The 13,613-nt window shown below is 34.7% G+C and overlaps 1 protein-coding gene across 1 annotated transcript in view; it reads left to right on the forward strand.

Moving 5' to 3' along the window:
• The window catches only part of LOC306843067 (ras GTPase-activating protein 2-like), a 41,439-nt gene that overhangs the window by 15,702 nt on the left and 12,124 nt on the right, over positions 1-13,613 (forward strand). Inside the window, exons 5-19 of the mRNA XM_079374315.1 lie at positions 1,535-1,611; positions 4,247-4,330; positions 4,602-4,674; positions 5,177-5,253; positions 5,995-6,096; positions 8,996-9,149; positions 9,443-9,597; positions 9,704-9,818; positions 9,973-10,047; positions 10,377-10,500; positions 10,704-10,810; positions 11,077-11,163; positions 11,298-11,375; positions 12,253-12,326; positions 12,482-12,588. Of these exons, the coding sequence (XP_079230441.1) occupies positions 1,535-1,611; positions 4,247-4,330; positions 4,602-4,674; positions 5,177-5,253; positions 5,995-6,096; positions 8,996-9,149; positions 9,443-9,597; positions 9,704-9,818; positions 9,973-10,047; positions 10,377-10,500; positions 10,704-10,810; positions 11,077-11,163; positions 11,298-11,375; positions 12,253-12,326; positions 12,482-12,588 (1,489 nt within the window). The remainder of the gene's footprint in view (positions 1-1,534; positions 1,612-4,246; positions 4,331-4,601; positions 4,675-5,176; positions 5,254-5,994; positions 6,097-8,995; positions 9,150-9,442; positions 9,598-9,703; positions 9,819-9,972; positions 10,048-10,376; positions 10,501-10,703; positions 10,811-11,076; positions 11,164-11,297; positions 11,376-12,252; positions 12,327-12,481; positions 12,589-13,613) is intronic.

A 13,613-nucleotide genomic window follows, 5' to 3' on the forward strand; every position in this document is an offset into this window, starting at 1 on the left:
AGCAGCCATGTTTGCAGACTAGTTTCACAATCCTTCCTTCGTTGTGCGACTTTACAGACTTTTTGAGTAGCAAAAAATTTATAATTTTCCCTAAATCAGTTCAAACTGTTTTTTTTTTTTGCATATTCAGACTCTGATTCAGTGATTTGTTTGCAATCACACAGAATTCTTCTTGGGAAGTCTATGTGTAACCTTTGATATATTAAAATATTTTTGTGAAAATATCAATATTGTACTGGTGCATATAAATAAAAGGGATTATTTGTATCAGTATTCATTTAGAAAAAAATATTATTTTCAACTTTTTACTGTTTTACCGCATATTGCAGTTCTTACAGTTTATCATTTTTAATCTGCTTGTCAGCAATGTTTTTGACTAAAAAGAATATATATATATCATGATATTTATGTTTGATATTTATACATATATATATGTAGATTTCATATATCCCTAGAGTTTTGGTGTTCCAGCGTTGCTTTACGACAGTGGTTAAACACCGTGGTGTGTGTCTTTAAACCTGAGGACGAGAAAAGGGTGGGTGGCAGTTCCGTCAGATAATGTTCAGAGCCACCCAGAACTGGCTGAAATCACAAGACGTTCCTCTATCGCTTTTTTAAGCCCTCACGCACTCTAAAAAGTTAAACAACTTATTTACACAAAACAAGTTTTTTTTGTTTCCGCATGCGTATGAAATGAATTGCTCTATTATTAATCCATTGTAGATGTGATGTATCTTGCAAATAGATCTACTTTTGTCTTCTGCAGGGTTAAATGATTAGATTCTATGAACAGATTTGAAAGTATTAAAAAAAACTTGTAACTTTATTTTTAAAAAGTAATTCTTTAGTATCGGCTTTGGACATCTGTTAACATTGAATTATTGGTGCGTTTTCGGTGTCATTTCTCAAAGGAACTTGCACAAAATATTGCGTAGGAGTATGTGGGTGTTTTTATTTCGTTTTTCTTCTCTATCTTTCTCCCTCCCTGTCCTTTCCTCCTCACCTCTCCTCAGTTTGCACTCTTTCTCATTCCAACATTATCAGCCTCAACAAATTTGACTGGCTGGATAGGTTATTTCAACATATATCATATTATATCATAAACATGTCAGTAGTTGATCTTCAGTGCCACGGCCCTCAAAACACCTTCTGTATTTCAGATGACTTTTTTGTTTTAAGCAGATGTCTGAATGATGGTTTGTGGGACAGATCCTATCATCTGAGTATCATATACAGTGGCCCTAAAAGTACTTAATAAACATTTAAAAAGTCTGAATGTCATTGCATTCAATAAGATATCAAAGCATTATTTATTTATACAAATATAATATATATATATGTGTGTGTGTGTATGTGTATGTATATAGTTTTTTTCTTTTGTATGTAATTTGTGAATGCTGATAAATGGGTCAGTGCACACAGACAATAAAGCAGTGTCCCATCTAAAGACAACATGACTGAAATATAAAGCACACTGGGGTTCTGTTATCTGCTGGCTTGTGTTATCCAATAATAAGTCTTTTTACTTTTACAGGGGAAGGTTCATTTAGAGATGAGGCTGAATGAACTGATCACAGAGAATGGTACCACCTGCCAACAGCTTGTGGTTCAGTAAGTGATGCTTGTCTGTCAGTGCATGTGTTTAGTGTATTTGAGCTCAACATGAATCGGCATTCATAACCCATTGTACATTTGTACTGTTACATTCTTAAAAGTGAAACAGGATATCGAATTAAGACGCCAAGGTTTGGCTAGTCAGAAGGGCCCCTTTATTCTTTGCTGGTAGATGTCTGAGGACAAATGGGGGTTCCATCTCTGCATGCTGTACATTTATTTTCACACTGGCATCATTTTTGAACATTTCTGTGAACAGAAGTTTTTAGCATTTTATCTGATTTGTAACGAAAAGGGATTATAAACCTGTTTATAGACCTTAAGGTCACCCTGCAGTTTTCTGTTTAAATAAATTCTATCAAACATTAAACTCTTGAGCTTTTTAAGACATTATTTGTATTGTTATGTTTAGTGAAAAATAAAATATGATAAAAAATAATATATAATTATAACAGTATTATGTAGAATTTTATTTAATTTAGAATAATTATATCTATCTATCTATCTATCTATCTATCTATCTATCTATCTATCTATCTATCTATCTATCTATCTATCTAAAATATATAATATATACTATTTTATTCTAAATTAAAATTATTAAAAAAAATCTTTAAATCACAATTATAATCTTACAATAACAGATTTTTGTCTTAATTTTTATAGAATTAGAGTTATAAATAATATGTATTTATTATTATTCTTCTTATTATCATCATCACCAATGAATAAGGGCTTTTCATCACAATTTGGTCTCTTTGTTCTTTTTGCAGCAGCATGAGACATTTTCTTATAAGATGATATGTATCATTATCATACCGCAGTTCATGACATATTAATCACAATTTCTTTTTTAACCCAACTGTACAGCCATATGCTGTAAATAAATAATTTTAAAATGATAAAAAAAAACTTTATTTTCTGCAAGTCAAAAGTTTAGGAATCTCTGATCTGGACACCTGCCACTGAGATAACAGGGATGCTGGGCTATATGGTTGCTTGTTTTTCTGTGTATTAAAAAGTCCTGCATAAATAAGGCATGTTTGGAAATGGTCCATATTTGGTTTACTGCTGTGGTTTGATGGTGCTTCTCATAATACTACATACTGCATGCTTTCTGCAACATGTGGACGCCGTGTTGATAACTTCAGAGGTGTGTGTCGTCTGGATGGAGGAGAGTACCTGTGAAATTCATCTTCACACCTCTACGGGATGTATGTATTTTCTTTAACGGTGTGAAAAATGCTTTGACTCAACACTGAGTTGCTGACGTGTGTGCGTGTTTAATGTTGGCCATCGCTCTTCATTCACACTCTCCCACAGAGCAGGTTGACGAAAGAGGAAGTGATGCCGTGACGGCAGGAAGTTAGTACTGCGCTGCTCCTGTGGTTTTGTTTTGCCGTCACACTGCTTTTTTCTCTTTCTCTCTCGCTCTCTGTCGTTCTTTCTCACCTTCCTTTGCCGCTTCATGGCTGTCACCATGACAACTACAAGTGTGAATTACTTCCTGTCTTGGATAGTAGTGCTTCTGTTTTCAGCATTCTTATCTGACACTTTCATTTATGCTTGTTCGTCTTTCATCATCTTATTCTTTCATTCATTCACAATTTAACATGACGCTGTGGTACCTCTGAAAAAGTCAACAACAGTGCTCAACAATAAGGAAGAGGGGCAGTGTGAGATTTCAGTGCCAGTTCACTGACAGTCACTTGCCCTATTGGGCCTCTACATATTTCATTTGTTGATCATGATTCATGTACCTGTGTTTATTGCTTGCAACATTTCTTTTTCTGTGACATTGCATTGCAGTTTGTGACGTTTACATTTTAAAATAACTTTTGCATTGTAATATAATTTAGAAGTAATTTATTCATGTGGAAAATAAACGTTTTCATCAGTGTTGAAAACGACTGAAAACAGTTCTTTGTAGCAATATATGTATGCCGCTCAAAAGTTTGGGATCAGTAAGATTTTTTATGTTTTTTAAGGGCGTCTCTTCTGCTCATCAAGGCTGATTTTATTCAATCAAAAATACAAAAAAAACCAATAATATTGTGAAATCTTATTGCAATTTCTAATATTGGTTTCCTATTTTAATATACTTTAAAAATAGAATTTATTTCTGTGAAGAAGCGCTGAATTTTCAGCATCATTACTCCAGTCTTCAGTGTCACATGAGAAATTATTCTTATATGCTGATTTATTATGAGCGTTGAAACTGTTGTGCTGCTTCATATTGTTTTTTGGAACGTGATACTTTTGTCTTTGATTCTTTGATGAATACAAAGTTAAAAAGAGCAGCATTTGTTGAAAATATAAATATTTTCTAACAATATGTCGTTACTATTTACTGACAGAAACTACCTCATAGTTATATTAATACCCAAAGCTATATTAATACATGCTCATGTTCTTTTTGTGAATGATTCAGTGATATTGGTGCTTTGTATTTTAAGGGAAATGCCAAATAGATATTTAGGCATTATTTAGACTAAATATCCTGTTTCACTTGGATTTATGTCACAGTAAAATGGATTAAGAATGTGTTTTCATGTTTAATCACAGTATGGACCGAACATTCTTCTGTTTTGATCTTTTCATAACAAGCTCATTAAGACAGTGTCTGTTGCAGGATAATTGCGTGTCAAGGTTTGCCGTTGATAAGTGGGCAGAACTGCGATCCATACGCCACAGTAACACTCGTAGGGCCCGCCAGGTGGGTTTATAAACATACTGAAGGTGCCCAACAATCACAAGGTTTACTGTAAAGGAACAGAGGAGTGCATAAAACATGATGATTTCTAATGAAGTCAATACTTGAACAGTCAAAATGTTCTATTGTGATTGTTTCTAAATCAGTTATAAGATAGTTTCGGCCTCTGTTTCTGATCTAGGCAGAAATGAGTACATAACATCCGCTCTGTTTCAATAATAACATCCTGCTCTCTGTCTTTCTGTTTCTCTCTCTGTCTCTCTCTCTATCTCAGGTCTGACCAGAAAAAAACTAAAGTGAAGAAGAAAACCAGTGACCCTCAGTTTGATGAGACATTTCATTTTGAGGTACAGCCTCATCCATTTATTGAATAATGAATGTTGATTTTGATAGACTAAATAATTTTTCTTAACCCCTCAAATCAGGGCTGTGTGGGGGACAAGTCCCCCTTCACAATAATTAGAAATGGGATGTTTAAATGTTTAAAAGTTAAATTTTTAGGCTGCTCTGCCTGAGCGGTCTAACAATGCTCGTCAATATCAAAATGATTGAGATTGCCAATCGAATCAAAGTAGGCAGGTTTACTCTTCACAGAAACAGAGCACGAATTCCAGCATGAAGTGTCAGTTTTAACATTAAAAGAGAGGGTGGTGAGATTAAAGCAGTGAAACGTTTAATATTTGACAACTGTTTTACTGTTAAACGACTGACTGACTGTCTTATTTCCTTGCTTTATCAAAAATGGAATGAGGCATGGTTACAGTCTTGCCCTAAACAACTGATTAAAGTATCTTGTCGTATGCATCTGTAGCGTTAGTCATCCGTTCACAATTGACAATGTTTCGGCAGGTCACAAGGTCAAGCAGTTGCAAAGGGAGGTCACATTTTCACGTGGAGGAGGAGGACATAGAGAAACTAGAGATCAAGTGAGTCTTCTCTTCTCTTTTGTTATTTGTTGTCATTGTTTTTCATAGTTTTATGTTGTCATTGTTTTATCGTTGCCTCTCCTGGCTGGATCTGTTTTGTTTTGTTTTGTTTTTTGCTTTGCTTTGCTTTGTTTTGCTTTGTTTTGTTTTGTTTTGTTTTGCTTTGTTTTGTTTTGTTTTGCTTTGCTTTGTTTTGGCTGGATGCAGACTTTTGTTTTTGTTTAAAGTCTTTTTTAAACGGCATATAACTGCAAAAACCGACTGTTTGTGGATGAATATGGTAATCAAGGATGAATGCTTATTTGATTTGGCGACTGTATGTTTTGATGAATGTGGCTTTGAACTGATTTGACACGTAATGTGCCACTCTGAATTGTCCCATATAGCCCTCTGCAGAAGCTGACAGGTAAGAGTAGGTGAAACCACCAGATGGCACATTAGATCATGACACTAATGTGTGTGTGCGTGTGTGTTTATGCATGGTTTTGGTGTGTTGTTGGTTTTTATTTTCCACTCAAATGCAATTTATTTGTGTGCATGTTTGATGTGAGAAAAAGCTTAATTCGGTATCGGAGAGAACTGCATCTGTGCTCTGCGTGCTGAATTTCAGATTCAGTTTGACTGAAAATGGGAGAAGTTCAAACGTGTGTTGAATACATTGATTACAGAGCTCTGTTTGTGTATGTGTGTTTATAAAGGAACATTTAGCTAATGCGTACTCTCTTGTACTCTCCCATGCAGGGTGGAGCTGTGGAATAATGGTAACTTGGCACAGGACGTGTTCCTCGGAGAGACACGGGTATCTGTGAAAATCCTGAGAAACGACCATGTCCACAGAGCATGGTAAGAACTCACATACTCAGAAGTAATATATTGAATATTCAGTTTGCTGGCGCTATACAATTATGCAACTATGTAAACTATTTTTATTTTTTTTAAATGAGTGTAAATAAAATAAATTTGTGAGCCATTTTTGTAAAGGTTTATTCATTTATTTTAAAAAAATACTGTAAGCTTACTACAAAAAAAGTTGTGCACTGAAAAAAAGGGAAATGTACTGGTAAATTTCTGCTTTTAAACAACACAATGAAGTGCAAAATTCAATATTTAGGCAAAACACCTGTAAAAAATCAATACAGAAAATACCTTCATTTTAATACAGTACATTTTTACAGTGTAAGACTAAATTTTTACAAAGAAATAGCCAGTAGCATAGAATTAAACATTCAGTTTTGAAGTAGAAAGACTGAAATAGTATTTTCTTGTAAAGCATACTCTTGTATATGTTTTTTAAGCACTGATAAACAGCCAAATATGCTAGTAATATGCATGCTACTTAACAGTGAGAATTGGCACTTAAAATCTTACCCTTTTTTATTTACAACTTTAAATAAAATAATTTTATCACGGTATATACACTTGATACAGAATTGAATAAACTTTGATAATGTTTGTTAATAAAAGTACTACTGTTCATTGTTAGTTCATGTTAGCGCAAGTCCATTAAAATATTAACATTTTTGATTTGAATAATGTATTAGTAATTGCTTTTATTAACATTAAGACTAATAAGTGCTTCAGAAGTATTTTTTTATTATTAATCTAATGTTAACAAATGGAACCCTATTGTAAAGTAATACCAATTTTTCACTCAAATTGTAATACACACAATAGTCAAACTGGATGAAATAAAGGTATATAAAGGTGTGCCTGCACACACTTTAATGCGGTACTGCAATATGCTGATCTCAGTGTCTGAGTGAGGTATACTGATGAGGAAGGGAGATAACAGCCAATCCCAGCTCTGCACTGTCCTTATCTGCCCAATCAGGCATGAGAGCACCACCTCTCTGACGTCAGAGCTTAAAAGAACATACTTCAGCATTACTTTACTAACTCTAGAAGCCTTTTCTTAAGGCTACGCATTGTGACATAATCAGTGACCGCTGACTGCAGCAATCATAATGTAGATTTCAGCTGCAATTTTGTCTGATCTCTGATAGTTTTTGTTGAGAAGCGTTCGACAGACTGTGGGTGTGTGTAGGTGCGTGTGTTTTGGGCGGATTGCTTCCGTTGCCCGCTTCCCTTGTGTCCTCAGGCTGTGGATCACAGCGTCCTGCCGGTAGTGTTGTGTAAACATCGTATGTGCGTGCATTTGTGTGTGTGTGTGTGTGTGCATGCGTGTGTGTAGACTGAGAGGGAACTTGTTGATACTGATCTGCATGTTTTGAATGAGGGCAGTGAGTCTACTGCGTGGGTGAGCTTTTGCATGAACCTAGCATAAAACAAGCGCACATACTCACACACAGACACTGACACTCTTAAATACAATCCTGCCTCACTAATTCCTTTACTTTGTAGCTTGAGCAATGCAAATGACACAAAGGATAAAATTATATAGGTGTCAGACACCCATATTGAAACTAAGGATGAAAAAAAAAATGCTGACAGGAATATGGTTATAAATTAGCACTGGGCAACAGATTTAACAAAAAGAATAGTTCTCAATTCAAATGTTTTTTAAAGAGTCTTTTATGCTCACCAAGGCTGCATTTATTTGATAAAAATAGAGTAAAAACAGAAATAATGTGAATAATATTACAATTTATAAGAAATATTTTCTATTTGAATATATTGGAAAATGTAATGGTTACACTTTATTTTAAGGTGTCCTTGTTACAGTGTAATTATACATGCAAGTACATTTATTAACTACATGTATTTACTATATGGTTAGGGTTTGGCTTAGGGTTACTTGCATGTAATTACTTAATTGTTATTGTCATAGTAAGTACATGTAACATGTTTAACATGGACACCTTAAAATAAAGTGGTACCAATGTCATTTATTCCTGTGATGGCAAAAGTGAATTTTCAGCATCATTACTCCAGTCTTCTAATATGCTGATTTGCTCTTTAAGAAATATTTTGGCAGAACCACTGATACACTTCCATTCAAAAGTTTGGGGTAAAAAGACATTTTTGAAAAAAATGTGGACAAGGAAATTGAAAGTGTTATTCAGCAAGGATGCAATAAATTCAACAAAATTGACAATAAAGATATTTACAGTATAGTGATACAAAATATTTTAATTAAAAAAAAAAAAAATGCTGTGGAACTTTTTATTCATAAAAGAATCCCCAAAGAAAATCTTGGTGAACATAAGATAATTCTTTCAAAAATATAAAAAAATCATAATGACTCCAAACCTTTTGTACCAGTGTGTGTGTGTGTATATATATATATATATATATATATAGAGAGAGAGAGAGAGAGTATAGTACATTAGTAATATACAGCCAGATTTACCTACATATATTCAACTAAAACATTTTACTATATGAAAAATAATTTTTTGAACATTGCTGGCTGATGACGCAATGTTTAACCAGAATATTCTGATGCAATATTTCCAGTTAAGTCCTTGAAATAGTTTCAACTGATTCATGGAAACTTAACAAATCGAACGTTTTTTTTTGCTTTTAAAACGTCTCTTTCTGAACACTCGTTAGTTCGGTAACACATTGAATGACAGAAACCTAATGACTAAATAAAAAGGGCTTCATAATCATTGTAATAGTCACAGTGTTGCTTCATTGTTTTATCACCAGCTAAATAATTGTGAATATATTGTGAATATTTCATATTACACAGTGTGTAATCTAACAATACAGCATATTAAATGTTGAAGCAATGTGAGAGTGAAATAGTTTCTTAAAAATGGGAAATTTTGTTTTGTAGGTACTTACTGCAGCCGAAAGGAAATGGTACAAAGTCTAAGCCAGATGATCTGGGTTCTTTACGTCTGAAGGTGACATACACAGAGGACAACGTCCTGCCATCTGCCTGCTACACAGCCCTCCGCAACCTAATGCTCAGATCCCCGGATGTCAAGGTACAATAGTGCCTTCCTTTTATCTGGAAGATCTTATGCACTTTGACACAAACCACAAACCCAAAAGTGAAAATTCTGTCATCATTTACTCATCCTCAATTCATTTCAAACCAAGTTGTTCTACTACTATGGAAGTCAGTTACCTACATTCATCAAAATATTTTCTTTTGTGTTCAACATCCATTCACGTTTGGAACAACTTGAGAATGAGCAAATGATTCATGCGAATTTAAAACTATCAGCCATACTTAATTAGCAAACATAACTTCTTTTTATTTTTTTTGTGTCTCTAGCCGATCTCAGCATCAGCGGCTCATGTTCTGGGAGATATTTGCAGAGAGAGTGTGGGGTATGAAGCACTGCTTCCTGTGGTCAGACTACTGCTCCATCACAACAGGCTGCTGCCCTTTCTCACTTCTGTTGCTGCCCTGGAGCTGGAGAATACACAGTTCAGTATCACATTCACACACAAACACTTATATAGTTTTTTTGGTTTGGTTAGAAACACATTTGCTTTGTCTATCCTCTGAATTGTTCTCCGTCTCCCTGTGCAGAGAGGCCAACACCATATTCAGAGGCAATTCTCTGGCCACCCGCTGCATAGATGACATGATGAAGATTGTGGGCAAAAGTTACTTGACCGTCACCCTCAAACCTGTTCTCAATGAGGTAAAACACACAAGATTTCTTCAAGATTTTTTTTTTTTTATGTTAACCGGACATCTATATAAATGCATTGAAATTTGTGACTCAGATTTGCTACAGTTGTTAACTCAGACCCACGCTGTATAAAATCGTTTGTGTCTTCATTCTGCTTTTACAGATCTTTGAATCAAATAAAACCTGTGAGATTGATCCAGTCAAACTGAAAGAGGGCGATAATGTGGAAGTCAACAAGGTGAGATGGTGTTTGTTTTTTCATTGATACATAATTTGGCCATATACATCAGCTGTTGAAAATTAAAAGGGTGACTCTGGACAAAAAAAGACACCAAAACTGAAAAATGCATCTGGAATTAAAAATGTCCCTGTAATGACTTCCTGAGTGATAGCATCTGATATAGTTCTTAATTGCAGTTTTATGTCTATATAGGTTCTTTACGTCTACCGATGTATAAGATGGTGTTGCTTTAATTTTACAGATTGGATGTAATAAATGAAGACAATAGGAAACAAATGTGTCCTATCTTCTGTAAATCTCATGTGCATGTGTTTGTGTGTGCTTAGGAGAATCTTCAGGGTTATGTACATAAGGTTTTTACGTCTATAACACAGTCCAGCTCTAGCTGTCCTCCCCTCATGTGTGATGTCTTCAGGTCACTCAGACAGCTGGCGTCTAAACGCTTTCCAGGTGAGGCAGCACATGCACACAGACGCTCTTTCACTCTCATTTACTTGTGCCGGGTGCACGAATGCATTTTGTCCTGCAAAATTTTTAATGACCTCTCTCTGGCATCTCTGTACGCATTCCTGAAGGACTGTGATGATTCACCACTAGGAGGAGCCAGATACTCAGTCATGACTAATAATCTGTCTCTGTGTGTCTCACCACAGCGGATCCTCATGTGCAGTACTCAGCGGTCAGTAGTTTCGTATTCCTGAGGTTCTTTGCGGTGGCTGTTCTCTCTCCACACACCTTCCAGCTGAGAACCCATCATCCTGTGAGTGTGCAACAACAACAGCCGTGTCACACCTCAGCTAAAACAAACTACCTAGTTGTAACAAACATGATTACTTCCTTTTTTAAGCATGTGACTCATTTACTTATGTCAGGAAAGACCCATTGAGACTCTCTAGTCTTTTCTTAGAATGCTTTCAGTCAACAATACATGTTATTTGTAAGAGCATAAAGTAATTACCAGTAAATGAAAGCAAGTGCTTTGAATTAAATATGAGTTGGTAAAATCACCTAATTTTACTCTCTCAGGACCCCGAAATTTCCCGCACGCTCACTCTTATCTCTAAAACCATCCAGTCTCTGGGCAGCTGGGGCAGCCTTTCCAAGAACAAACTGGTATGTCAGCTATAAGTCATGAGGGAACCAACATTTGAAAAGTTTTCCCCTAGATATAGAACCAAACCAGAATATGTTTTGAAATTCCTGTTTCTGTTGTGATGTTTTGGATTTTTTTTTTTTTTTTTTTTCAGTCTAGCTTTAAAGAAACCTATATGTACGATTTCTTCAAGTTATTCCAAGAAGATGAATGCATAGAAAAAGTTAAAAAGGTACGTATTTCTAACTAACTAATTGAGCCGTCTCTACAATCATATTTCTTTATATTCAGATTGTTTCCTGTTCCGAATAGATTGGACCTTGATACTTTGATACTTTTTTTTTTGTCCAGATCTATTAATTTATCCAGAAATACATTTAAATGCAGTTCTGTAATGAGCATGTTTTTAATTTCTAAATTAAATTACTTTTTTTTACGGTGCATAAAGTAAAAAATGTCAGCATGATACAACTGTCCTGGTATCATAATTATTATTTAAAAATATAAAACATTTTTAGAAAGACCCCTGAAAACACTCATAATTTTATTAATAATGAATAATTACTATTTAACATTTTTTCAAACATCACACACTCAAGGTGTAAGTAAAATGTGTTATAATTTTTTCCTTGATGGTTACATTTGATCTTTTCTTGAAAATGCTATAAAATGTCAGTAACACTTTACTTAAAGCCTTTATGTCTAATGCATTATAAATGGCTATTAAAGGGTATAATGCATTATAATTATGCATAACTTGCATTGTAATACATTGGATCTTGTCGTAAACTATTATAAACCGAATTTTAAAGTGTTATAATGTATTAACTCTGGTTACAATTATTCATGAGGTTGTACAGTACATTATAAGGTGCATTACAAGGCATAATTGTTGCATTAAAACATATTTTATAATGAATTATTCATAAAGGCTTTAAGTAAAGTGTTGTTAAAATGTATTTTTCAAACCAAATAAAACCAACACGAATACAAAGGTAGTACATGTCTAGGAAGTATTTCTCATTGCGATGTGTGTTAAAAAAATGTGTGTCTTAAACTTGGGCTTCTTTTTTAAATATAATTTTCCTTCTGTCATTGTTTTCCATTAGTTCTTAGATGAGATCTCCTCTAATATAAGCAAGGAGTCCAGTGGAGTGGAGGACTCATTTGTGCTGAAGGAGGGGTGAGTGAAAGATCAGTCAAAATATCTGATTAGTGCAGTTTCATACTTTGAGTTTTACAGTAGCATCAAATAACTACAGTTCAGTTTGACAGACTTTTACCACATTGTTTCCAGGAAATCTTAACAGTCAGATGTGTGCTTATGATTTTTAACAGAGAGGTACATAAGCGGGCCCAGGGCAGAAAGCGAATAGGAAAGAAGAACTTTAAGAAACGCTGGTTACGACTGACCAATCAAGAGCTGTCCTATCACAAGCAGAAAGGTGAGTGATCCCAGCTAAGATGTGTTCTCCTGAACAGCAGTTTGGTCCATGATCCAAGGAGCTTTGTTTGTGAGCAGTCATCCAGTTCACATCTAAAATGTGGGTGTCCAGACAGTTGCTTTTGCTGGCAGTCTTTTATATGATAATGGAGTTGAAATAACATGAAAAGCATCCCTGGATTCTTTTAGCTTGTCCTCAGTTTCACATTCTTGTTTGTGTAGCTCCTATACATGTAGTGTGGTCGGACAGTTCTGGATGTGAAAAGTTCTGTTTCCCCTTTTGATTTATGCAGTTGGATTTATGTCACGGGTGATTTTGTGTATTTAGCAGTGTGTTTGAGTACTGAATATGTGTGTGTTTTAAATTAGTGGCCATTGCTGAAAATAGGATGGACAGCGGCATATATAATGCTGATATAGTTTAAAACCAGTGAGATGTAAATTGAATTGCTGGAATTAATTATTTTGCACAATATTTTCATACATATTTTCATATCAGTAGATTCTGGACATAAAAGGGAATTTATATATTGATCCATTCGAATAATCAAGACATATAGTGTTTCATTGAGGAACACAGGTAAGAATAATATTTATTTAAATATTTAAACTGCAATGAATGGCAATATTTACTTATAAACACACTACCAATGAAAAGTTGGTAACACTTTACTTGAAGGGGTGTGCATAAGACTGACATGACACCTTCATAATCATGGCATGACACATCATGAATATGAAGGAGGTTTATGCATGTTTATGACAACTGTCATTAAGTGTCATTCGCTCAGTTATGTCATTTTTAATACAAAGATGACATTGTTTGAGATGTCTTTGTTATGGGCTAGGGGTAGGGTTAGGTCAAATAATGTCATCTTTGCATTAAAAATGACATAACTGAGCGAATGACACTTAATGACAGTTGTCATAAACATGCATAAAACCTCCTTCATATTCATGATGTGTCATGCCATGATTACGAAGGTGTCATGTCAGTCTTATGCACACCCCTTCAAGTAACGTGTT

Source organism: Barbus barbus, assembly GCF_936440315.1.
Source record: "Barbus barbus genome assembly, chromosome: 23".
Taxonomy (NCBI): Eukaryota; Metazoa; Chordata; class Actinopteri; order Cypriniformes; family Cyprinidae; genus Barbus; species Barbus barbus.